The sequence below is a fragment of the Meleagris gallopavo genome, chromosome 12 (genome assembly GCF_905368555.1).
Source record: "Meleagris gallopavo chromosome 12, MGAL_WU_HG_1.1, whole genome shotgun sequence".
Taxonomy (NCBI): domain Eukaryota; kingdom Metazoa; phylum Chordata; class Aves; order Galliformes; family Phasianidae; genus Meleagris; species Meleagris gallopavo.
This window is the reverse complement of record NC_139415.1, coordinates 9,673,834-9,701,507: the sequence shown is the minus strand read 5'-3', so window position 1 is coordinate 9,701,507 and position 27,674 is coordinate 9,673,834. Positions and strand designations below refer to the sequence as shown.

General features: G+C 37.3%; 1 protein-coding gene across 1 annotated transcript in view; it reads left to right on the top strand.

Moving 5' to 3' along the window:
* FBN1 (fibrillin 1) overlaps positions 1 to 27,674 on the top strand; it is a 147,478-nt gene that overhangs the window by 33,913 nt on the left and 85,891 nt on the right. The window contains exons 7-9 of the mRNA XM_085233531.1: positions 16,594 to 16,791; positions 20,092 to 20,217; positions 23,986 to 24,111. Coding sequence (XP_085089657.1) covers positions 16,594 to 16,791; positions 20,092 to 20,217; positions 23,986 to 24,111 — 450 coding nt within the window. The remainder of the gene's footprint in view (positions 1 to 16,593; positions 16,792 to 20,091; positions 20,218 to 23,985; positions 24,112 to 27,674) is intronic.

The following is a 27,674-nucleotide window of genomic DNA, read 5'->3' as shown; positions in this document are numbered from 1 at the left end:
CACAACCCTTACTGACATCTGCCACTGTTTAAAGACTGCTGTTGTTCTTAGTGTATGTTTGCTGAAGGAATTCTTGATATGAGAGGTGTGTTTTTCAGAGTCTGAGATCATTCAAACAAATTGGATAAATATGTTCTGCATATCCACATACACATTCACTTTCGTTCTTTGTTCATAATACTTGGGTAATCTTATAAAACATTACATAATGACTCCTCACTAAAGGGTACAAGTGAAATTTCTAGGCAACTGCTCACTGTATCCAAAGAAATACCAGAAAAGTTCAAGATGGTTAATGTTACAGTGAGCATCAAAACCAGTAATTATTTGCCACTTATTGTAAGCTATTGCCAAAACCCTGCAGGCAGTGGCTTATGTTTGTTCCACAGCTCTTTGCTTGGCTATGACCAGAGGGTGGATTATGCATATATTTCGTGCACAACAACAGCTACAAGAAAAGCATATTGATTGTACATACCAGTACCATCTCCAATACCAATTGTACATACCAATACCGACAGTTTGAACTCAGATGGTAGAAGTCCTATATTGTTCAGGGAAAGCCTGGATGAAACTTCTTGATAAGTATGGAGGTGATTGAAACCCTAGTGAAATCAGAGAAAGGGATGCCCAGGGACTTGGGTGGGCTTTGAATCAGACCTCAGAGCTGATGCAGACAGACTATTTTCTGCCAGATTTTAAGAAGGTACATGAGATTAATGAGAAAGCTCTGTGCTGTAGTACCACACATTAATGTCAGCTAGTAATTTTGGATAAAAGTTAGAAGTGCACACAGACATAAGCCAGAAATACAAACAAGCTCTAACTCTATCTCTGTCTCTAAGGTACAGAAATACTGTTACTTGTAATGGTATTCATTTAACAGCAATTTGGGGTTTCAAGATGATGAATAAGAGATATTCTAACAGAGTTAACAACAAGCAAAACACTTAATATCTTTCTCTTTTATGGTATAGTGTTCCTTTTTTTTTGGGCTTATGTGCTGCATACACAATCTGTCTTTGATATTCTCATTTCTAAAATGTTTCTTGAATACAGATATGCTAATATACGTCGGTTAATGCATAGAAAAGAATGTGTGTATGTGTCCTCCAATAGCTTTTTTGAAATCCAAAGGGCCTTATTGTGCACTTCAATTGGATTCATGTTTTACCCAAATTTGAGCACATGGGTTGGAGTTCTGGGCCATCCTTTTCCCATGAGATGATGTCCTGTGCAGATGGAGTGCTTAGCATGTCAGTGACTTTCTGCACCTCATTCAAAGCAGGGGGCAGCCTGATGCTCACGTGAAAAATAAATAAGATCACTTTTATGAGCAGGGCTTTTAATCAGCTATTTAAAATATGCTGATCCCATTTCCAATTCCTAATTAAATGAGGGAAGGAAGGAGATCAGAATGCTGCCAGGCAGGAGTTCCATCCAGTGGTTATCTCATTTCAAACATGCGGGCTAAATTACATTATCTTTCTAATTTAGGCTTATAGTATATTCACATACTAATAAAATGCTGGTGTGTAAGGGCAGTTTAACCACTGCAAGTGTATTTTATTTTATAAGACTACACTATTCGATGATTTAAAAACATTTTTCTAATTTGAATTTTATTTATCACAAGCATAGTTGAAGCCTGAAGCTTAATTACTGAAATAGATATTTCCTTACAGGAATGGTGTAGATAAAATATGTTATTTCTGGGAACGATCTTATTACCTTTTGAATATAGTGCTCAATACCTCTGATGATCAGGAGGAAGTATCTTAAATTATGAGCTTTCTACTGTTTTATGGGAATTTTTTAAAGCCACCTAAAAGTTTTCCCACAGTGCTGGTTTACAACCAGCTGAAACTTTAGACACCACTAAAAACAGACACTGTCTGTTGTTCCATTAGCATTGCTTAGAGTGATGCATGTGTGTATCAGTGACCACCTCAATTCTTAAAGGTACCCATCTATTAAAAAGAAAAGAAGATATTTCCTATATTTTTAAGTACAAGTTTAAATTGGCACTGTAATTGCTAAACCTTGCAGTTTAGATAGGTGCCAGAGCTCCCACTGAGGAACTTTGAACTGCTTTATACTGTTTTCTGTACACTTACCCATCTTAACTCCCAGCAGTAGATAGGAGCTGCATCCTGCTTACCACCTCCATTCCCTCTTACCAGTTGCAGGAAGCCCTGGGCTGCTGTCCATTGTGTGCCATGCTCTTATGCTCAATTCCAACAAGAATTTGACTTCCTAACATTTAACATACTCTTTGTCTCGGGTGTGAATCTGCTTTTGGCCTGGGAGCTCAGGGAATCACTGGGTTCCTAGCAGTTTAATACTGAAGTTAAAGCCCATTGAAATCAAAAGGGAAAAGATATTCAAGGATTTCAGTAGTGTATCTGAGATTCTATATCCAGAAGGGTAAGTGAAGCTTTCCTAGGTATGGATTCCCTCACTTCTTTTCCTTCTGTGAATCCTGACTTATTGATGGAAGCATCTTCACATCAGTACATGCTTCACACACTGCTGAGTTACGACAGGAAGATACGTGGGAGAGAGAAAAATGAATGGGATGTGCTTAACAATCTGGAAACTGCAAATGGAACATGCTTTTCTAGCAAACAGTTTTAAACTACATCTTTTATTGCTCATTAATTTTATTCTGGTTTTGAAAGATGCCTTAAGATGGGGACAAAACTAGGCCTTGATGTGGTTTACTCAGCTCCAATTCATTTATTCAATTGTTATTCTTTCAGTATAAAAAATATTTCAAAAGACATCAGAAGTACTGGCAATTCATTAGTATAGTTCTTGGTTTTGTCTCAGTTTTACTTTTTTGAGACGGATAGATAGGAATTGCCCAATTTGACAGATAAGCAGTATGTTGTCAGTGCAGTTGAATTAGGCCATCCTTCATTTCTGAGTCTTTTTTTTTTTTTTTTTGTCTAATGTAATTTATCACTGGTATTTGAGCTATACAAATAATATTTGGATGCATACTTCGTACCTTATCAGCTTGAAAATATTGAAACAGAAAAAATATGGAAGTCAACTGCGCAGATGGGGAGGGTAGGGGAGGAGGGGAAAGCCCTCATGGAAAATACAAGGTTAATATCTGTGATTTCTGCAATCATTGCTTATTCTTGTGGTCACCTGAGTGCTTACTAGTATATAATATTTCAGAGTGCATATTCAGATGGAATACTGAGGTCTGTTACATCAGTGGTAAACTCATTGCATAGCTGTGAAGTTGTCAGGCATCTTTGTGCTTCTCAGCATGTGAAGGTGAGCACTGTTGGCTGCTCCTGTTCTGCTTGATGTGCAGATTGCTCTCCTGGATGTTTTCTCCTGGCTGGCTGCTCCTCATTAGTTGGCTCTCCAGGCCTCCCTTTTCACTAGTTAGTAGGCCAGCCTGTCCTGGCAATACTCCCTCTCCTTACTGGCTGGTGAAACTCTCAGGCTGTCCTTTTCCTACCCTTCTTTCTCAACCCTTCTCACACGATGCCTGCTGGTTCCCGGTATTTATCTCTCCATGTTTTTGTGCTCCCACTTGTGTTGGATTTGCTTTCATCCAACCTGTCTTTGCTGCCTTTGTGTTTTTCTTTCCTCTTCTTTTTGCTGTCTTGGCTCGTTGGATCCTTGTTTTCTTCACACTTGTTCCCTAAAGGCTTTATGCACTGGCTTTCCCCTTCCTTCAGGCAGCGTACATCACTTCCTGACATTGCTGTCTCTTACTCTTGTCTGGTCTAGGAGCTACTCACTGTATTTGCAGCAGAGGACATTGTATGGTTACTAACAGAAAACTGAAGAAATGCTGTAGGTTGGAGTGATGGTTGTTTATCACTTCTTATTTACTATAGGATTTTTAAGTTCACTTATGAACCAGTCTGTGCTCACATAGAAATGCCTATGGTAAAGCCCTAACTGAAGTGTCTTGTGCTTCTGTGACATCTTTCCCATAATTGTGAATTATAAGGTGCGTGTCTAAAATTCCCTGCCATTTCCCTTAGGACTTAGAAATGTCTCAGTTCACTATTCTAATTCAGACATCGCAATTATAACTGTAGTCTCACAAATGCTTCTCTTTGTTCATGTGCAAGAATCGTTTTCAGGTGATCACAGCAATGGGAAAGGCAGTGCAGGCAGAATTCATTGCAGATAAAAATCTAGTGCAGAGGATGCTGTGAGAGAAAACATAAATTCTGTGGCCCTTCTTCAGCTTGTTTCAAACTTTGTTCTGCAGTCTGTTCAAGTAACAGTTCATGCTAATGTTACTTGAAGTTTTGTCTGAGTTAGGACTAGACAAGTACATCTCTGTTGTTAGATTCTATAGCCTCATGTCATCTCTGCTCAAGAACCACATAAAGTATCCATCTGTTTTGTCCCTGTTTTACTCAAGTCTATTTTTAAGTACTTTTGCTTTTTTTGTGTATGCCAGTTTTCTTTCTCCCTGATTATAGGATAAATGTCATAAATCACTCTAAATACTGATTAACAAGTCAGTCTCTAGTGGTAAATACACAGCCTTGTCCATTGGACAATACTCTTCCCCCTCCCCCCCGTGTGTTTTTTCCTCTCACATCAGAAATATGAATCCCACGTGAGAAGGCATTGTTCCCATGTAGCAGCCCATTCCCTTCAAGTGAATATCATCTGTCCTTCTCCTCTATGATTTTTAAAGTTTTTGGATTGCTTTTACACATGTGTCCAGTATAGATATATTTCTGTATAAAAAATAGTTCATAGCATCTATTGAGTTGGAAAATTAATTAGACGACCTAATTGATTGTGCATGAGTTCTTCTGTGGAATGTGTTCTGCTGCTGTGTTGCACTTGCCCAGCACAGAAAATCTCAAGAGCTAATTCTTTTGGTCATTTATTACAAACAGACAATTAATTGAATTTAAAAAGGACTTGAAGATTCAAAACACAAAAAACATTATGCAAAAAATCTTTTCTCCTTTCATTGCAATAATGAAAGAGGACTGAATTCAGCTCAAAGCTTCCTTTATCATTCACAGAACGCACAAATCTGTGTCCCGAAGGCTGTGTAGTCTGAAGAGGAAAAAACCTTACAGCGTCCAGAAGTATTGGCAGCCCTACGTTACATACAGAGAGATTAAGTCACTTGTGTAAGGGTATACAGGGAGTCTGTAGTGGAGTCTGAAACTGAACCCAGGTCATCTCAGTCCCAGCCAAGTGTCTCAACCACAAGACTATCCCTCCTCTTCAGTATGTCAGTGTAGAAAGTAGGCCAAAAAGTAGTTTCCATCCTCTTCTACGCAGCATTTTGTAAGGCTGTGAAGTATTATGTATTAGACAGGCATCTGGATCAACAGCAGTTTCTGCAGATCCTTTTATCTGTAAACAGCAGCAAAGCCTGTTAGTGCTTTGTACATTTCATATAAATTATTATTTTATCTATAAACTTCGTAGTTAAAGCTGTAGGTAGCAAACTTAATTACAAAGCATTTTGATTATTTTTAAGAATGGAAAATGTATGGAAAAAGTATTTAAAGGACCTCTGCATTCTGCAGCACTCTTCATTTTCATGTGTTTTAGGTTGTGCTCCTATTTGTTTATCCGATGTAGTACACAACATATACTGAAAAAAGGAGGCTTGGACAGCATAACAGGCTAATTCACCCGTGTTATCTGAAGGTTAAGTATTCATGTGGGGAGCTAGTGATGGTTTGCTGACTTATGTCTGAGAGATTCCTATTCTATTGAGTACTTTCTTGTCTTCTCTGTATATCCAGTGTTAGAAAATTTGCGCTGCAATATTCTGTGTTTTAAATGAAAGTGTAATTATGTGAGGAGGGAACACCATGGGTATCCATCATTTTCATTCAACTAGGAAATACTGTTCTTGTATGAAATCAGCATTACTTTGTTGAAGTACACGCGTTTTCAGGAGTCTGATGCTATTCCCCATGAGAGTATAATGAATTAAGTACAATTGGTGTGTGTCACTTTCAGATGAGCTGGTATGGGCTAGCTTTTGGAAAGAGGCCTCTGATGCAGAATGGGTCTCTCCCTTATCTTTATCCCCTTAGTGGCTGGTTTTTTGTGTGGCAGTTTGTACATGCACAGTCACAAGAAATGAGCTTCACCAAAGCTCATGGTTGAGGTTGGAAGGGTCCAGTGGTGGTCATCGGGCTCAGTCCCTTGCTCAAGCAGGGACAATTCCAGCAGGTTGCCAGGACTATGTCTAGGCGACTTTTTTGAGTATATTCCTATTAGGAATGTATTCCCAAGAATGTATATTGCTATAATTACTTCCTGGGAAACAGTTTTGATTTAGTTTTGACAGGCTGTTTAATTGAGAATTGTCAGGAATGGTTTCTCTAATCCTTGGATTAAAAATGTGATGTATGCAGAAAATCCTCAGACATTTGAAGCCATTCATTCTTTGATTCTGGGGAGATATCCATTTCTTAGTGCTATGCAAGAACACATGTTCAACTAAGCTGTCAGTGAAGACAGGAGTGACAAAACATCTTGAAGAAATAATATGTCTTTACTTGCTTTCATTAAATGATAATGTAGCTGATGTTCGTTGGCGCTCTCCAATAAATATAGAAGTCTAAAAGCTCTCTGAATAACTTAGATTTTCTGCAGCTTGTTCATGATGAACAGCTTAATGCTTTAGTACATATTAAAAAGAAAGTAATTATGAAGAGAGAGCCCTAGGCTCGCTGAAAACATGTAAAATCCAAAGAAGACCAGAGGAATGCTAACTGAGAAGTAGTCTGTAGCAATATCTACTGGATCATACAAAACAAAACAGGCAAGTAAAAAAAATCCCAGTGAATAAATACATGAGTATTAGTATCTCATGTAAGTGTAAGTATGTGAGGAGGGAATGCCATGGGTATCCATTATTTTCATTCAATTAGGAGATCCTATTCTTGTATGAAATCAGCATTGAAAGTATTTGTCAGCTGAGCTGGTATGGGCTAGCTTGAAATGCTTGAAAGTATTTGTCAGTCAAGATCAGATCATTTCCCTTCTTGAAGAGAGATGTTTCCTACTTTTGGCAATGGCTATTAATTGCATGAAATAATTGCAGAGTTATGGTATATGTTCTATAACAATTCAACAGAGATACCATCAAACTTACACAGAGTTAACTAGTGCATGCCATTGTTGTGTTGATCCATTTTCGGATCACGATATTAGTGCAGATCTCCTATACATGATTATGCAAAATGAACCAGGTGCTGATCATGATTGCATTGATGTAAACACAGAGTGATGCCACAGTTTCACTGAGGAAGGATCTTCCAAAACAAGAGTGGCATGGTATTTCAAGTTGATGCACTTCACTGTAGAGTTAGAGATGAGACATTACTGCCTGAAGTAATTTTTTGTACATTATCAATTTAGATTTGTAACACTTTATGAGATTTGAGGAGAGCGTAGTGCCATCACTGCTAAAATATTTATGTGCAAATGTATATAATGCACTGCATATTATCATTGTTTTTCTGATGTATTTTTAATGCATTTAGCTGGCTATTTACAAGGTAAAACTGTTCAAAACTTACCCAAAAAAGAGCAGTATTAGTTATTAAAAGGAAAATAAATGAGTATTGACATCATGTCAAATCTGTCATCGCTAAAGTCATCACTAAAAAATATGTATATGAGAAGTACAGAGAATGCACTAACCTAGACAAGTGCCTGTTTGAAGAGATTTGGTCAGGGAGCTGACTGCCATTTGAAGAAGAGTGTCTTCACAGGAATATGATCTACATGCTCCTTGCTTTTCCACTTCCATAATTCCTCAGGACTGCTGGTCCTTTTTAGTTCTGGAAAAGAGGGAGCTTTCTTAGGGCAAGCCAGACAATTCCTGGCAGCTGTTGGGAAGGAGTAAGAAGAAACTGTTGATTGCTCTAATTACCTTGTTAAGGAGCTGCCAAGACCTTAGAAGTTTTGCATTCTGTTAGGACCACAAACATTTGTCCGTGTGTCACTATGATAATATATACTTACCAACACCCCAAACACCATAATTACATTTACTGCCTTCCCTTTAAGTTATCCACACTGAAAGAGAATCGACTTTTTGCCGTTCCTGCTGTATGTTTACTCTTCGTATTTCACTTAGCTTGAATGGTGAAATTGGCTCTCCTCCATTCTCTCACCTCCCTTTTTTATTTATAACCCATTTTCAGTCCTGGGCTGAGTTTGATTCCAATGATCTGCAATTGTATTTTGTTTCATGACACTGCAGAGAAACATTTATATACTATTCCTCCCTTCCTCTCCCCCACAGTTCTTTCTAATGCATTTGTATCACTTCTCCTTCTAAAATGTGAGCAGTATGTCTTTAAATCCTGAGTGTTGCATTGTCTGAAAGCATTTTCCCTTCCTTTGGATGTCAGTCTATTTAATATACTGTAACTCATTAGGGTCTATTTTTCTTACACAGTTTGCACTACTTTTGGATAGTTTCAGCTATTTTATAGTCAGTGTCTTCTGGAGCCAAAGAAAAAATTCAGAGCTTGTCTACTAGCTTTGTCCTTACCTTGCTATTTAAGAGTTAATACTTTGTGGTATGTTAAGACTGTTTCTATAACGTGGCACTTCTTAAGAACTCTACTTTTTAAAAAGTAGTAATAAACTTCAGCCAACTTAGTCTTTTTAAGTGAAACTTCCAGAGTTCTTCAATTGAATCTATTCTCCTGAACAATCACCCGGTCTTCACAATAAATATGTCACCAATGTTAGTTACTTTTTCAGCAAAAAGAGAGATGTTTCTTTTTAGCCTGTGAAAGAAACTGGAAAAATCAAAATCTGTAAAGAAGTGTTCTTTTGTGTCTCACATAGCAAAGTAGAGTGGGTTAGAGTTTGTCAGGTAACTGTTTATTCAGAAATGAGAAGTTGTTCTGCATTTAGCTGCATTGCTTACTGTTTTCTTCATCATGGAAAAGGATAAAATGTGGTAACAATTTTCTGTATTTGGACTGCAGCCGTACATAATTGGGAACAACAGAGCTACAGCCTTGATTTTGGTGAAATGCTTAGTCTGCGTGTTGGATTAAAATGTGCAACAAATCACTCCAATTCTGTAATAATTTTTTGAACATTATTTTTTTTATTTTGTTATGGTAATGTTATTACTTTTCAGTTACAGACTTCAAGAACTGGGTCAAGAATAAAATTGGCATGAAAGTACTTGTATATTTGTTCTTGAAAATGGATTGCCAAAATACTTTTTTAAATGGCTAGCCTGAATTGTTCTGTACACCCAGTGCAGCTGATAATGTTAGTCTTATTTAGTGGTTAGTAAGCAGTTATTTAAAAAACCAGTATCCTAGAAAGACTAGATAATATTTGCTAGATAGAAATGTTAAACGGATCGTCTGTGCAAAAAGGGATTTGTGAAGAAGCTTACAGAATGGAAAATAAATCTAGGCTGAAGTGTGCCAGCAAGTCAATATATGAGAACAATTTGCGACAAGCAAAGGTGAGGAAGACGTGCAGAAATGGGGTCATCAGATTCATGAATTAGAGGATAATATTCCTAAGTCTGGGATACATAAAGCAGGAACTAATTTTGTGGTTAACTAATACAGAACAAAAAATTATGGTACCAGTGGAAGTTATTTATTGCAAGTGTTGGATATGCCTCCACGGGTGTTTTTTCTCTTGTTAAATTAACGAGAAGCAACTTGGAGCAGTGATCTGTCCACAGCACAGCTGTGGTATATTGAGCCATTTCTACTGCCAGATTCATACCTCTGCCTTACAGCACTGACCAGGTGCACTGGTTCCCCAGTTCCAGTGATATCCTAGCAGTAAACAGTGTTAAATCTTAACAATTTGAGCTCTGTGCTGAATTGTGCACTGATGCAACTGATAGGTGGCCTTGTTAATATGTGAAGCCTCCTCTGGCACTGGAAAGCAGCAGACAGAAGTGACATGGTAATAATTTCTTCACATACCACGACTAAATCCACCAAGCCTCACTGATAAGAAGTTTGGGCATTGTAGGACATAAGGTTTAAAACGTTTACAAAGCTTTGTTTTCTTTCCATCTGAACACTCTCTAATATTTTTGCCATGTACTTTCCAGCGATGACACATTGAGATCTGACTAGGATGAGTAATGGTGTCTGGCTCAGGGGAGGAGGGGACAGGGGAGAGTTTAACAGTAATTATTTGAGGAAATGGCCCATGTAGAAATAAGTGTTGGGATTGGATACATTTATCAACTGGCATTTCAGTATCACCTGCAAGTGGAGAATTACTGCGTCTGAATTTTTAAATGGTTGGAAGTCGGTGCATTGAGCAGACATGGGGCAGTTGTGTTGTGGGTCTCTCTTGATTCAGTCTGTGAGGTGAGATGTGTGATCCTCCCTTACCAAGAGAGGTGGAATTAAATAGTTGTTATCCCATGGATTCCTGACCACGATCATTTATTTTTCTGCCCAGTGCTTAAAAGCCATGAAGTCCTGTGTAAATGTAAAAGGTGATTTCCTGATGACCTAGGAACAACTGAAAGGGAGCACTTTATAAGTGAAAATGGAGCACAAGTGCATCAGCCTTTCCCATTCCTCTGGCAAGGTGTCATGCTAGTTTGCATTAGCTTCTTGGGAAATGTACATCTGTAAAACATTGTCTGTTCCCTTTGTCCTTATCAGGAGATGTTTTCCTGACTGAAGGTACATAAAATCATTTTGACAGACATCTGGAAATTTAACCTGAAATTCTCAGCCTTTAAAACTCAATGTGCTATGGTGCTGCTTACTTCTGCAGCTTGGTCATGTTGTCTTACTGTGTCAGTTCTGAGTCTTCCTGTAATTCTTGGAATTTTACTGAAAAAAAATCTCATTTCGAGCACAGCTTCCTGATATGTGGTGTGGTGTTTATTTCCATCATCTTTAAATGCATTGCTCCTTTTCTGAAGAGAGTAAGATGACTGAAGTATAGTGGAAGCTGTATTTTTCTATTATTTGGGTGGTTGTTTGTATAACAAGGGGAAGAGTTGTATGGTTTCCAATCCAGGTAAGAAACATGGCTTTCTCAAAGAACTAAGATTTAAGCTTCTCATTATATCTATGCTGCTATTTGTTTCAGATGTTATATCAGATTACTTGATCTACATTTATTTCATTCCAAGCTTTTAAGCTTGGGAAAAATGACCTGGCATAGCCAGGTCAATTTAGAATCTCTGAAGCAGGTAAGTATGATGTTATATGCAAGCTTCTCTTCTCCTCCATGAATTTTTGCTCTAATTTGAATGACCAGCCATTGGACACTTATGGAAAGTCCTTTGGAAATCTTGTCATCTGCTTTTCTATTCCTAATCTAATTTTTCTAATCTTAAATTTGTGCTTCTCTCTTGTACTTTAAGAATGCCATTGGAAAACAGAATCACTTTAAAATACTACTTTTTTTTTCATTAGAAATACACATTTCTTATGGTTAAGAAAAAAATAAAGTAGAAATTTCCCTCTTAAATAGCTGAAGACTTTCCCTCCAGTTGTTTTTCCTTTCGCCTTCTTCTGTGTGTTCAGTCTGCTTTATTTCACGGAGGGCTTTTAGTGGCATCATTGTACATGAGTCTATACGTTTGTTATCTTGCTTACTGAATTGGTAGAAATTGCTCACAGCCTGGGTTACAAAAAACACTGTTAGACAAATTCTTATTTAGATTTGCTTTTCCTTTGGAAAAGTTTGGTGGGCAGTTGCTTTTGACAGCCTTACTTCAGAAGTTTCACTTCTGCTTCATTTTCTCTTTTTTCTTTTGTGCAATACAGCACTGTGCAGGTTATATTATAAACAATAGCCTCTCTCTGTCTTGTTTCTCAATAGATCGTAGCAAAACCTTACTTATAGTCTATCCATTTCGTTAGACTGAACAATTTAGTTTCGTTTGCTATTAAAATATGAGGATAATTTCCCAAATATTATACTTGAGCATAGAAGCACAAATTTGTGCAGTGGGATCCCTGACTCTGTAGACACCTGAAACCATACTTACCTACTAAGTTGTGTACTGTGTTAAAAGGACACTGTTTCTTGAAACTTAGACTGGCAACTTTGTGGACATTGTTCTTTGACTGAGATCAAGTTCCTAATGAGCATTTTCAGGTACAATTACTTCAGTTCTCTTTTCCGACCTCAGACTAAGCAGAGGCATGGACTGACAAGTGGATTTCACTTGGGTTGCGTTGTGACCAGTAGGCAGTTCTGAGCAGGCTGTGCAGAGTCATGTGTTCCTGCACTGTAATTCCGTCTCACTTCCAATCATCTCCTCACAAAATACCAGAAATAAAAACACTACTAAGTGAGAAAGTAAGTTCTAATAAAGATGAGCTCTAAAGCACTTGGACTTAGAACCCCTTCTTACCTTTTCTTATTCTTTGCATGGTAATGGAATACTATCTTTATTCCTTTTTTTTTCTGTGTACTGAATAAAGGGAAAATTGTCCATTTGCATTGCTGAGAATGGTTTCAGTTACACAGTAGTCTCCGCTGGATTTTGGGGTTCATGCAGAGTTTACCCATATGAAGTGGTAGCAGCTAACAGGAACGCTTCCTTCCTCCAAGCAACCTTCTGGGTTTGTTGCTCAGACAGTGCTGTAGCACGTGGGACTGCATGAGCTGTGTGTGTTGTGTGCTGAGAACCAGCAAAGCAGCATCATTTTGTCATTATCCATGTCTTTATGATGGCAAGAAGTGGTGTTTTCCTGTTTTGAATAATATAATCCTGATTATGGTATGATGATTGCTGGCTTGCTAGCATCTCATCCTGTGATCTTTGCACTTATCCAGTTCCAGTTTATTTTAACAGGGCTGGAGGAGTCTGTCAACCTCACCAACAGGTGATTATAAGTTTGTAAAATAAGGCTGTAAATTTGAACCATCAAGTATTCTGTATAGAAGGTTTATATGGGGTGAATATTGGAGGAGACTGACCAGAGTTTCATCCAGCATCCTTGCACTGGCATAATTGTTTAATATGGGTTCTGCTTGCTCAAAATCATATTTAAACATTATTTTTACATGAAATAGGATATTGTTCTTGAAAACAAACTGCAGTTAACATGAAATGAGGGCTTGAGAGCCTTCTGAGTTGAGAACTTAAGAAGTGTATCTAATACTGAAAGTCTTGCACTATCCTGGTGTTTCAGTCTCATTGGTGCTGTCCAGCTTTAACTGGAACAGTGATTGGTATTTATTGCTCTGCTTAGTTTTGATCAAAGTCTGACAGAGTTACGTATTTCAGCAACCTCTCTGATGGCTTTACGAACATAAAAGATCTTCTGTGAGGATAACAAAAATTGTCTGCTGATTATGGCTAAAACAGGAACAAAGTAGATCAAAATGCAGCTTGATTCTTTCTCTTAGACTTAACAAACTGGATTCTCACATGATGTACACTACCCTCGTTCCATTGCCCTCTTGCTCTTTCTGACACAGGTGAACTTAAAGTGCTTTTAGAGTTTCAGCTGTCTTCTCAGTTGTCTGAGGTTTCCTTATAGGAATAGCTAAAAAATATGTGAAGAGGCAGATTAAAATTGTTAGACAACCATGACTGATGCCTTACTGAATGTTACTTGCACATGCTGAAGTTTGCATTAGAAGTATTGTCAAACATTGGAATAATCAGTTGTACATCTTTAACACATAAGTTTACTAAAATATTGTCAAGTCTCAATATTTTTCAGTTAAAATCTTATTTTCTCTTGGGGAAAAAAAAAAAGTGAAGTATTCCCCTCCCTTCCCCTCCTCTTTTCAACTCCTTATTGATAACTTGGAACCTTGTATTTGAGCTTTACTCACAAGGTAGTTTGAGTAATTGCAAATGTCATAAATACATAAGGGAATTTCACTGTGACAAAGTAAAGATTAGGATTTTAAGTTCATATCCCATGTCAGTGCTTTGTAGCACTGGCTATGTAGGTTTTACAGCATCTTCTGAAATTTTAAAAAAATTTAAAGGGAGATGATGTAACTCAAGGAAACTTCTTTACTTGTTATACTATTACCTTCTCATTCTCTCACTGTTTTAATGGAATATTATTTCCTTTTTGTATGGCTTATGCTTGTAACATGTAAAAAAATCTTAAACTCGATATTAAGAATGCTTTAATTTTAGAGCTCTTTTGATTAAACCTCTCTATAAAAACATTGGACTTCAAGTGAATGTGGATTTCCCTGTGGCTATAGGTCAGTATGTACATACAAATGATCTTCTTGCCCTTTTTTTGGCCTTTAGAATTTCCCATTCAGAACCCAAAAGAAAATCCTACTTCTTAAGATTGTGGAAGATTGTATTTGAGAAAATAGAAGGAAAGCTGTACTCAACAGAAAACTGAGTATTAAGAATAAAATTTATCAAGGGAAAGGATTAGGTGAAAAGAGATTTTATAATTCTCCATACTGAAATGTTGTGAACTTAAATAATAACAATTAGAAGCTGGAATAGCCTACCTCTTGTCGCTGAAACCTTGAGGAAAGATTTGCGATTTAAAAAAAAAAAAAAAAATATATATATATATATATATATATAAAATTGGGTTCACTGTATTTCAAAATCATATTAGCCACTGCTAGGTCATTTATAGTTTGAAAGCAAACAATGGTAAATGCTGATCCATTCATATTCCAACATAAAATACAAGATGGGGTATTCATTACTGTCTGATGTGTGCTTCCCGCCGCCACAGAGAACAAAATGCCTCCTTTTTTAACCATCTATATTTAAACTGTATGGGGACAATCTACAATGAAGGATTTCATTCTTAGGAGGTACACTGGAATTTTCACGTTGACAACACCAAACTGTGGTGTTTCTAAAGAATTATCATCTATTGTTTTAATATTAGAAGTTTTAATGTTAGAATTTTTGCGTACAGTGAAGAGATATCTCTCTTAGACCTTGTTTTGCTCAAAGTTAGATGAGACTGTTGATCTATTTGAGGGTAGGAAGGCTCTGTAGAGAGATTGGGGTAGGTTAGGTCAGCCTCTTTACCAGACTTCTGTGAGAGCTCTCTTAGCAGAGAGAAATACCCCTCACTTCACAATCATGCCTTATTTGTGTCATTGCTTTTTGGCACTATGTACATCTGTGAACAACTGCTTTTTGGCACTATGTACATCTGTGAACAACTACTTGGAAGGATGAAGTACAGGAAGAACAAAATTTCATCAAAAATTGCTGACAAACACCTTGAGAATTCACTGAGAATTGCAGCCGCTGCCATCAAACCAGACTAATGCATTAGTTTCACAAAAACAAGATCAAATACCCTTTTTTATTTTCTGTTGCTCTCTTATTTATGTATTTTAATACAAAACATTAATAATTAAACTAAGCTGTTACTTTATACACATTAACTATATTATATATTTAATGATGGACACTCCAAAAGTGTTATGTTGATCCACAATATCAGAGATGACTGTTGGTGGCATTCGGGACTACTGTAAGCCATTTTACTTATTATATCGAAGAGTGGCTTGATCTGTCAACAGAATTATTGTATATCCACGCGGTGTCCTTGGAATGGAATAAAGATTAGTTAAATAATTGATTTCAAGATGCCCCTGGTTGAGAAGCAGTCCTGGAGTTCTTGTCTAACTAGAGACCTGTGGGCAGAAGAGAAAAATGCTCAGTCTTTAACACAATACCAATGGTTTAATGGAAACATGTTACAGCTAACAAAGTTTGGAAGTGGCATCAAAATTGAAGGAATTCATGATGTCGTCACTACAAGGCAGTGTGAATTGCTTAGTGACTTTGGCTTAGGCATCTGGTAACTATTTCAGTACAGATGAACATCAGGTTTATAATTTGCTGGCTGTACTTACAAGACGCTGGAATCTGTCTGGGTGCTGTGTAACAGAAAAACATTTTAGGATCACTCATGAAGAATTAGCTGCAGTGTGCACCCCGGATGTGCAGGAGACAGCAGGAGTTGGCAGTACCACTATTTGGTTGTTGCCCTTGGAGAATGGAACAAAATAAAGTCATCTAGTATTTTATTAACATCTTAATTTAATTCTTTCTGTTGGATAAGTGGCCTGTCCTACCATAAACAAATCAAAGCAGATGTGTTCCACATGCCCTCCTTTCAGCTGTAGGCAAAGCTTACCCACATATCTGGTACAGCATATGCCTGAGTAACAGTGAAAACTGTCCTCAAAAAACTTTCTGCAGTCTGTATTCGTATCCCTTGAGACTCATTTGAGAATAACTTGTGGAAATAAACTCATCCTAACCTTTTTTATCTGTATTATTTTAATTAATGTGCTGAATGTTTAAAATGAACTAGCATAAAGACTGCCCAGATAGTGTTACTAGGTATTAAACCAAGCTGCAAAGAAGTTGTGGAGAATCTTAAATATATAGTTGGTAAAATAGTCACACTGTATTGATAGAGCTGCTTATTTTCCATGGATTTGAATGAGAAGTAAATCTGAGAAAAACCCTTAGCAGATCATGGCTGAGTAAAAATGCTGGGGTAGTTAGAAATTTATGTGCAAAAGACTTGCTTGAATCTTGTTGCTCTGCTTTATTACAAATTTTTATTGTGGTGCTCATTATGTTTCCTATCTTTGAAACAGATTACAGGACCGGCCCTTGCTTCACTTTGGTAACGAACCAGATGTGCCAGGGACAGCTCAGTGGAATAGTATGCACAAAAACCCTTTGCTGTGCAACTGTTGGGAGAGCATGGGGCCACCCCTGTGAAATGTGTCCTGCACAGCCGCATCCCTGTCGACGAGGCTTCATTCCAAACATTCGAACTGGGGCCTGTCAAGGTAAGTTAACAGCAAAGCTTCCCCAAAAGCTGCTGAAATTGTTACTGGATTAATCTTAATTGAGTTACACTGCTGTGAATAACCTGTCCTAAGCCATTCTTGGCTATATGTGTGAAGTATGGAAAAACATTGTCAAATGCATTACTTCATGATTCAGTGAGTGCCTGATGTTCAAGTGAGTACATTAGTAACTTAGGTCATGTGAGAGCAGCCAGCATCTTAATGAATTTCTCACTGCCAGCAGCCTTTTCCCTTGGTTCTCTAATGGTGTTTTTCAGAGTTTACCAATCAGCCATTCCATGGAGGAATGTATTCTGTTTCAGAAATCACTCAAAACATGCATCAATCCATGGCAATACTGTTCTATTTATCTGGTGTGGGATTTTTTTGTTGTTGTTTTTTAGCTAAAATTTGTTGGTTTTGGATTTGTCTTGGGTATCTTGCCTCTCAAGCTACACTGTTTCAGCATGAAGAAAAGTGTGTGCTGTGCCATTTAAAATGCCTTACTTTACTTACTATATATTTTATACAATTTTGGAAACGTATTTGCATTTGTTTCAAATCGTAAAATCCACCCAGATGTTGCTTACTTCTTTCTGAGCATGCCTTACCACAGAAAGTCCTTACACTGCTTTTGGCTTTTATTCTAATACTTCCAGCTGTATAAATTCTTTTATTGTCTGGATGTCTGGCAGGAAACAGGAGAAAGTTAACAGGGGCAGCTATGTATTAAACTGATGTGGATTATAAATTCCCAGGACCGTATCTTTGGGACTAGTTTATTTCGATCTGTATAACATTTTCTAATAAGTTGCAGTATTTTTTAAAACAGAGGAGATAAAGATTACAAATCTACTAGTAATTTGATTTAATCATGAAATTCCTGTGAAAGGACTTCAAGGCATTCCATTGTATTAAAAAATGTAGATAACTGTCAGAGGCCACGTCCTGGTTGGTGCCTGCAGATAGACATGATGAACTTCAAGATGGGCACGCTTGCGTATGCCACGTAACTTGCACATATTTTAACCTCGGCCATTCTGTTCCGTCTCTCACTAAAGCTCAGGAATAAATTGTGTAGAAATCTGTAAATTGATGTTTTGAGATCTTGTGTGCATAAATAGGTGGCCACACCCCTGACCTCATTACACACCTAATTATATCCCTCTTATTTGTGTCATGGAAAAGTTGCAGTGACCTCTCCTCTGGTTCTGTGCAGTTCAGAATAAGGCTACCTCTGCTTGCTACACATTTCTTTGCATTCAGATACATTTATGCTAATTCATTTGCAGTGCCAACACAGTTTTGGCCCCGTATGTTTGACCTGTACTTTCCACTTTTCTCTTCTCTTGTAATGTGTTCATAATTTCAACAGATCTGCTATAGAACCACATATTAGCTTTATTTTTCATGCAATTGTACTAAATCCAGTCCTTTTGAAATCAGATAACATCCATTCAGACTGAAGACATTTCAGACTTTCACATCCATATTCAATCTGACCGAAGAAAAGCAGATTAAATAAAATCTCTGAGTAGAAAAGAAACCATTATTATTGTGTGGAGAAATCAGAAGAAATGAAATGGAGGGGAAGACAAGTTTGTTATAAAAAGTAAATAGAGCATCACTGCCCAAAGTTTGACTTTGTCTGGCTGGCTGAAAGTTAAATTAATATTACAGCTGAGATTTCTTAAAGATACAAACTACAAAAACGAAAGCCAAAAGGTGGGATTTTGAAACAGACAGCATGACTCAGGAGCATGAGTTCTACTTTTTTCATTTAAATTCAATACAGTGCCATGAAGTCTGGCCTGACTGCTATTATTAAAGAGCACCATACTGCTTTAGCTTGCGTCCCTTCAGCAGTGTTTCTGTCTGTGGGTGCTAAAGCTGTGCTGATTGTCTGTGCTTCCCAGCACAGTGGGTAATGCAGGCATGGCAGTGCTCTGATTCTGCTGTGCTTCACGACCTGGTTCAGACAGCCCAGGGATCTTTACATAATGCTCTGCAATGTGGTACAGATATGCCCCTTGGCGTTTCTGAAACTTCCTACTTGTGGCTCCCAGGGAAATTGCTTCTTGGCCTTTTGTACAGACATAATACTTTGCTTTTCAGGCTGGAAGACGCATTACAGCTGTCTCTCTGCGAATTATACAGGGAGATTTAAAGGCATCACCTCCTTCAGCTTCTCTCCTGTGTAGAAACTGACCCTAGCATGAAGCCCAAGAACTCAATAAATTGGATTTTGCCAGCAGTGGCTAGTAACCCCTAGGGAGATATGGAAAGCACAGCCATTTGTGTTGGAGAGTGGTGAGTGCTCCCAAAGGATTAGGGAGCAGCAGGCACAAGGCTGCCCTCAGGGGAGTGTGAGCCAGACCTCTGCTGTCTCCTACTGCCGTGTCACTCCTCCTCCTTTAGTCTTTTTTTCTGTGGCTATTACTAAGCCATAGCAACACTTTTGCAGCTTAGTGATGACACATATATTGTTGTGCTAAAATAGCTGTCAGGCCAGAAACTTGAAAATGTTTTTTTTGTGCTTCCTACCTACCATATGATATCATCTTTGTCATTTCATTATCTTAAGTGAAAATTAAAAACAAAGAGAGAGAAATAAAGGGAAAAGTTAGAAAGAAAAAAAAGCCAGTTACGAATGTCTAAATAAATCATTAATAATGCCTCTTGATATATTAATTATGGCTGTGAAACTCCTTGAGTCAAATCCTAACCACAGCTTAAAGTCACAATGCTGATCTTACTAGAGTGAAGAGTTAATCATTTCCATCAATAACAACTGTGAAGTTCCCTGTATGAGGCACTCTTCATGCACGTTACACACTGTTCCTTCATTCATGTGGGGCTCCTGAATCTCAGCACTTGGCTACATGCTGTATGGAGTTGTCAAGATTTTCAAAGTGGCAAGTGGTTCTTGCCACTTTCTGAAGTGGCAAGCTTCAGATTCTTTAAAGGAACCTGGGCTTAGGAGGCTGTTTTCTCTGCATCACCATTCCCCAGATGTTTTGCAAAAACAAAGCAATAACAGTTAGATGTTTAATGTCTGTAACAATAATAACCATGTGATTTCTTGCAGAAAATATTTAGAGTACTGTACTTAATCATACTTTGCACAGAGTAATTACAAAATTAGTGTCTGTCTTCACAAGCAAGTATCATAATATTATGATGGGTGAATAATGGATTTAGGCATATTTACTTTAATTTATATGTAGACAAATTATTATGACTGTTCTTGAGAAATGAATTAAAAGTGGGTGGTTTTTTTTCTTTTTTTTTATATGATAGATGTGGATGAATGCCAAGCTATCCCTGGGATCTGTCAAGGGGGAAATTGCATTAATACTGTTGGATCTTTTGAGTGCAAATGCCCAGCTGGACACAAGTTTAATGAAGTGACACAAAAATGCGATGGTAAGAACTTTCAGAACTTTCTTCTGCAAGAAGAGGAGGGAAGTCGTCTTTTTGGGGCCAACTTTGTTTACAAGTTTGTAACAAACTTTCCAGACTATTTTTCCTTGAATATGCAAATGCATTCTTCACAACAAACGTGGATAATTGTCCTTTCTCCTTCTAAACCAGAGATTCTTAAATATTAGCCCTGCAACTTTTCCCAACCTTTTATTCATGTAACGTTTTGCAGACTTAAAGGTCTGCAACATCTGAAACAAACATTAAAACTAAAAAATGTTTTTAACTGATATGTTTCTTAAGAAACATTTGAGGCACTTGTGTGTGTATCTTTTAACCAAGAAGTGTATGTGACGAGAAGATTCAACGCATCCCCACATACTCAGTTAAATTGCATTTGATATTAATGAGAGCTGGATACTGCTGAGTGTTGACTGCAGGACTAAGCTCTAAACTTATCCTTACAGTTGCAGATGTTTAAGAAGGACAAACATGTTATCTTTCCTTATTGCTAGTCATCATTTGGAAGAGAAGTGTGTACTACATATTATTGTAAAAATTTTGGCTTCATGATTATAGACTCTTGCAAATTTTTAAGTGTGATTTGTTATGACATTTTCTTCCCTATAATATAATAATCAGGCATAGTTACTGCAATCTTAAACTTGAAGGGTAAAATCTGAGTAATCACTAGTTGGTTGACTCTCCCCAGAGAATTTTCCATTGCTTGACAAGCATTTAGCACCTTGCAGATTAAACTCTTCAGAGAGCAGAAATGATGAACCACCAACACCAGGAGTTTAAGGTGATCATGAAAGTGAGGTGTCCATCCACCACCTTTTCTTGCATAAGGTGTTTTTAAGGAAGTACTAAAAAAAATTTTAGTCAGTTCAGAGGAATTATGACAGTCTTTCAAAAGAAAAATACCTTATTTCAAGGAAACATTATAGTTTAATTACAGATTAGGGAAAGCAGTTTCAGAAGAGTTTGTTCGTAGCATGGCTTTCTTACTGTCTGCCAGTGGTTTTGGCAGAAAGTAGGCCAACTCCAGGGTAGAACAACATTGCGAATGTTTCCTTCTGCAGATGAAGTACCAAGAACATGGTGAACAAAAAAAACTAAACACGTGTCTTGTTAAGTGTTAATACTTGGAAAACTGGGAACTGTAGGCTTGCATATACTGCATTGTATAAACATGGCTACAATAGTTTTGATTGCTAAATCATGTAGAAGAGTACCTTCAGAGCCTGCAGTTGGTAACAGTTAAGTAATAGTTGGCTGAGACCAAGAACTAGAACTACGAGCTATCTGCTGAACTAGCAGTACCATTTTATTTTGTGTCCCAATTCAAGTAAGATCATGATAAAAATCATGAGATACAGAGAGACAATAGAAGAAGATGAGAAAAGGAGATGTGTGGAAGAAGTTCTCTTTATTAGCACAGCTAGTGGAAAATTAGATTTTAGGTGTTGCATTATTTCACTGCTTTATATCAGCATTCCTCTTCCAGTTACATTAAAGCTGAGGTAAATATTTTTTTTTTTTTGTGGTGATTAGTGGGAGAATTTTTCTTAGAATGACATTCATATTTGTGAGTACATTGAGTATACCTACCTTTATAAAACTTGCACGCTTAATAATGACAATATTGCTTACATGAATGTCAATACTAATATAAACAGTGAAATACTGTTTGGGTTAGGCTCAACCCTAAAATAAAGAGTGGTGATTTTGCTTTTAAAAAGGTCAGACTATATAAACAGTGGCAAAACTGAGTTTAAGATAAACATTGGTGAATTTGAGTCAGAAGATGCTTGAATATGATCCATTTACAACTGCATTTTTCTCTGTTAATTAAGGGCTCTATTCAGACCAAAATTCAATTTCCACATTTTTTGTCACTGAGACTTGCAGGACTCCTGCGGAGTATATTCCTGGGGCAGAAGCCAGAAGTCTCTTAGCAGTGCTCCCACGGCACTCAGACTCAGGGCTCTGGCAACACCCTTAAAGTAGCACTGAACAAAAAGTCACACCCCTCTTGCACACCCAAGTGAGGAATGTGACCCACATCACGACAGCTAGCAAGATGTTGGGGAGGAATGTGTGCTCAGGGGGCCCAGAGCCCTGCACAGCTTAGGATGGGACTGTGAAGCTTGGCTGTCTGTCTGCCACTTCAGTCCCTCTACTTTTCTGCAAAGGTGAGGGGCCACAGAGGTAGTAGAGCTTCCAATTCTTCACCTAGGGAAAGAAGAATAGGTAACTTTTACATTACAGTCCTCACAGGAGAAGTAGAACAGACATCCTCTGTACTTGCTTAAAAGCTCATTAATGGGCCTGTGGGACTTCGGGTGTTCCCCCATCTGCTGGGGCCAAATTCCAGTTTAGGCGTTACATTTAAATTCCTACAATCGTTTTTAATGATTACAGTATTATTCATTCCTTGCCTTGGTGCACTGGGTGGTGTTGCACCATTTCATCTCAAAAATTTTTGTGGTTGGTGAAATCATTATTATAGCCATGTGTCTATCTGTTTGTAGATCTCTGGAGATGAGGTTGGATAGAATCCTGTGAAGCCATTATTTCTGGCTTGTCTCTCCCTGTCAGTAGAGATACTCACTGATCATAGATGGCTGTGACAGGTAGTTGTCATTGATCACTCTAGAAATAACCTACCTTTCTACTATGGAAAAAAGTGAGCTGATTTTAAGCTCAGCTGGACTCCAGCTTCCTAGAAGATGAGAGCACTGCTAAGTAGATACAGCTGTATTGTTAAGACAGTCACTGGAAACCAGGGGGAAAGTACACATCACAGGCAGGCTACTGCTGGTAATAAAGGAGCAATTAGGGCTAGCATAGGTTGTTTCTTGCAGGACTTTATGCAACTCAAACTGCTAACTGTGGAAAAAGACCTTTACTTTCCTTCCGTTCATGTATGCAGCTATGATCAGATGTTTAATATATGGGTCAGAATCTGTTAGTGATGGACATGGTCATGGTATGGACTTTTATTTTAAATTTTTTAACAAAATCTGGGTAGAATTCTGGATTTGAATTCTGCCGTGCATTCTATGGTGGATATTTCAGTTTCTGTCTAAAAATTTGTTGGAACTTCGGAGCATTCATCTAGTGGAGAGCCTTTTTGTTGCCGAAGAAACAAATAAAAAAACAGAAAAGATTATTTTTGTTGCTTGCAGTCATCCTACTTTGAGCTATAATCCTGTTAAATTGCATAGCTGATCAGTGCTTTATTGAGGATTTCCAAGAAAAAAAGCCAAGTACAGTAAGATGGATAGACAGTTCAGAAGGTGCTGTGCTTCCATTTGAGTCAGCACTGAACCATTGGCTATCTGGTGCCAGGAGATGCAGTACTGCTGAAGATACCATAAGATATAACACTTATGCTCCGGATCACTATGGTCGTTACAGGCTCTGTGTAATTTTTCTTAATGTGCAGAATTCGGTTTGAAAAGGTAATGGCTTACTTGCTTTTACTTTCTACAGTTATAGATTTTCATCCATCATTATCAAGCAGGAGAGCAAATGTTCTTTCTTTTCGCAATTTACAGATATTTTTTTAGATTTTATTTTGCTTGTGTTTAAGATATGTAATGAAAGATTCTGATCCTGGTTCAGAACTGATGACCACATTCTTAGTATGTGAATTAGTAAGGATCTCACACCAGAAAATTGGGTCATTAATAATAATTATAAAACACCTGTCTGCCCAATATAAATAATATGACCCTGCTTCTCATTTTTTTTTTCTTGAAGATATTGATGAATGCAGCACCATTCCTGGAATCTGTGATGGAGGAGAGTGCTCAAACACAGTCAGTAGTTACTTCTGCAAGTGTCCTCCAGGGTTTTATACAGCTCCTGATGGCTTAAAATGCATAGGTGAGTAGTATACTGTAAATGGTAAGTCAGAAGCTGTCATAAGCATTCATTAATATCAGAAATGGGTAATGGTGTATAAGAAACATATTTCAACCTGTCATCTTTAAATCTTTTTATATAGAAGTCCATCATGTGTCTATATCTGCATTCTGAAATAATTTTTCCATTTGCAAAATGTATCCTCTTTCACTCTTTGTTGTAACCTTCTTTTGATAATTCATTTTAGAATTTTTCTGTCATGCCATGTTTATTGTGTTAAAGTAGGCAGAACTTAATTACAGATCTACTTGATATTCATGCTCTAGTGTTTGTCTTTAGTTTAGTCTATGTTATATTCAGTAGCCATTTAGAAAAGCAAATACACTTCAGAAAGAAGATAGTTCATTCCAAACAGCCTTTTTTTTTTTTCTTCTCATTCTAAAGTGCAGATATTTGTCACTAAAAGAAACAGCATGATAAACTGGGTGTGGGGCACTTGGATCTGTTTTCATAATGGTGATGAGTGCTGTTCTTTCTGGCTTTCACTGTGGTACAGCAGAAGCAGTGTTTCAAACATTACACTAGTTATCAAAGGACTGTGTGAATTAAATGATTGCCACTGCAGTGCCAAAGCCATGAAAGAGCGGTGTTAGTGCACTTACACGTTGCTTCTGGGAATCATATAGCATGCTCTGCAGCAGGTCGCATATCTTATTACTTTTATTTTTTTCCTTTCTCTCAATTTAATGCAGTAATTACTTTTTTTGACAGCCAGTGCTGAATTCTGACCAATCATTGTCATTATTTAGGAATCAAATGAAAGACTTATTTCCTTGGTTTTAGCTTGTAAACTTTAAAGGCTCATGCACAGTGTTCAAGAGCACCAGAGTTCAAGAGAGCTTGCTGTATTTAGAACCTTTGGTAGAAAATCGTTTGGAAAAGAGTTGAACAGAAATGACTTCATGGAGAAAAGTACCAAGTGATAATAATTCTCTTCAGAGTTCTGGAAATAATTTAGATGATGATTAATTTTGAAACATTCAATTCAAATATATTCTACTGCCATGCTGTTTCTGCAGGGTGAGAGAAATGAACTGTATTTCTTCCATTATCAAGAATAGCATTTTGGTAGATTAGATATGTACTGCTCACTTAAAATGCTGATGGAGCATTGCTTATATAGCCCCAGATGAACAGCTCTCAAATGACTGTGGATCACTGATTTCTGCTTGTAGTTAATATTTACAAAGGATGTTTATGCAGCTTTTTGAAGTAAAGAAATTCTATGGAGAAGCTCAATTGCTATTTTCTTTTTACTTTTTATACTTATATCTCAGTCAGGATTGCCCAGTATTCACCCCTGCATTACATTCCTGCACTTTTCCAGTATTTTTTACCCACTGCATTTGCAATCTGAAGTAGTTTAACTAAAGAATTGGGGATTTAAGTGATTACAGGCTTTGTTAAGTAATATGCCATCATTAAAATTTTGGCTTAGTGTCCCAGGCAAAACGTGCTAAATGGAAAGCACTATTAATTATCTACAGATATTTTGGAGTAAAGTCTAAAAGGCATATCACATACTTGCGATATTAACAGGGATAGAACTTGAATCTATTAGAGCTGGGCAAAACGTGTACTCTTGATTCAATTACATGTCTATCTTAAGTGAAAAGCAGGAGCTGAGTGTGTCTATTCTGTTACAGAGAAGGAAGTGCTTCTGAGAAATATTTCCCTTATGAGACTCAAATGGAGACAAATATCCAAAGGGGGAACTGGAGTTCCATTATTATGAACCTTAGAGATTAGAGTAAGCAAACGAAAGATGGTATCTCCTAGAGCTGGAGAGTAGGAACAAAAGTAGGACATCTTGACCAAATACATGGAGAATGTGATGAAGAAATCTTAAAGATCTCAATCTTACTTTTAGATGGATGTATTTAAAGAGAGAAAAAAAGCAAGCTTATTTTTCTTGAAAGCTTATATCCATGGGGCTTTTTTATTGTCTTTTTTTTTTTTAACTGAAAAATATTGAAGTTTTAAAAGCTGAAAATGATTTTATGTTTCTGAAATGCAAGAAAAGTAGTTTCCAGCTGTTCTTGACCTTTTTTTGTGTCTTTTCCCTTTTGCAACTGAAAATGAAAAAAGAAAAAAAAAGGAAAAAAAAAAAACTAAATAAGAAAATCAGTAATTAGGAATATGAAAAGATTTATCATTTTTCCTCTCAAGCTTACCATATTTTTCTGAAAATGATTTGGTTTTGGGATAAGCTTTTACACCTGTAGGTAGAAAAAGATATTTGTTCTTTGTTTATTTTTTTTTATGACACATTTTGTGCTTGCAAAGAACCCATCTGATCCTTTTCTTCTGCCCATTACTGCTTTCAGATGTTTCAAAAGTTCATACTGGCCAAAACTGAGAAGGACAGATTGCAGGAGATGATGATAGTGTTGTTTAGAATACTCCATTCCTTACAGTGCACCCCAACATCACACCAACCATTTGAATACAGCTCTACTCTGTATGAAGAGGAAAATTACAGCAGCTGCAGTGAGAAACAGTTTGCATCAGCACTTTCTTTGGTTTTAAAATGGTAGATTAAAGAGGGTATGTGTTTAGTTGGGTACCAGAAGGCCAGTTACAGAACTGAAATTTTTTTTTTCTATTTCAGATTTCCAGTATATGATAATAAGGTTGAACTAAATAAAATTTAGAAACAAAGGCCAACTGACTTTTTTTAGCTGTACAGTCAATAATATCTGTGTTCAGGGCTCCACTAATGCAGAACCATCACAGACTCTCCCATCGTATCACTATATATCACTTTCCTCAGAATAGTAAGAAACTTCTCTCTTTTATGCATATATATCCACTAGATGATCTAGGAAACTCTGAAAAGCAGAGAGAAGGGCAGATAAATATACCATGCCCTGTATAACTGAGATGCTGTTTCGTTAGTAAATGGTGTCTGCCATTGTAAGGTGATACCTGCAACTTTTTCCAGTACACTTTGATAGCAAATGCTCATGTATTTTAGAAACAAACTTGATCTGGTTTATCATGCAGCATCAAGTCACACTTCAGCTTTTATTGAATTTGACATGATGTGACCTACTGTTAAACAATTGCTCAGAGCTGTATATTTATCACAAGGTTATTTTATTTTTATTTTTTGCTTCCATCCACATTTTCTCTCCCTTCTCTAAGGTAGGGGATCTTCTGTACAATGTTGTTAGAACTAACTGTATGAAATCTGGGTACGAGATGTTCTTTGTACAGCACGTGCTCGCTCTTTTCAGACAGGAAGCCAGCACATCTCCATAAACAATGTGATGGCACTAGTTAAAGCTGTGCTGCTCTTTCTTGCCTGCAAGCCTATCTTGTCAAATCATGACATACTTCAGCTGGGAAAGCCATGACTACTGAAAAGTGAATTACTGCTTTGAGAGATGCAACACTGAGTTTACTGCTGTATATCTGTGTCTTTCAAATCAAAGCATAAACAGCGGTGATCTCTTACTATCTTTAATAGGGATTACACTGGAATTTTTCTCTGGAGGCACTGAGGCATATCCATTCTTTTT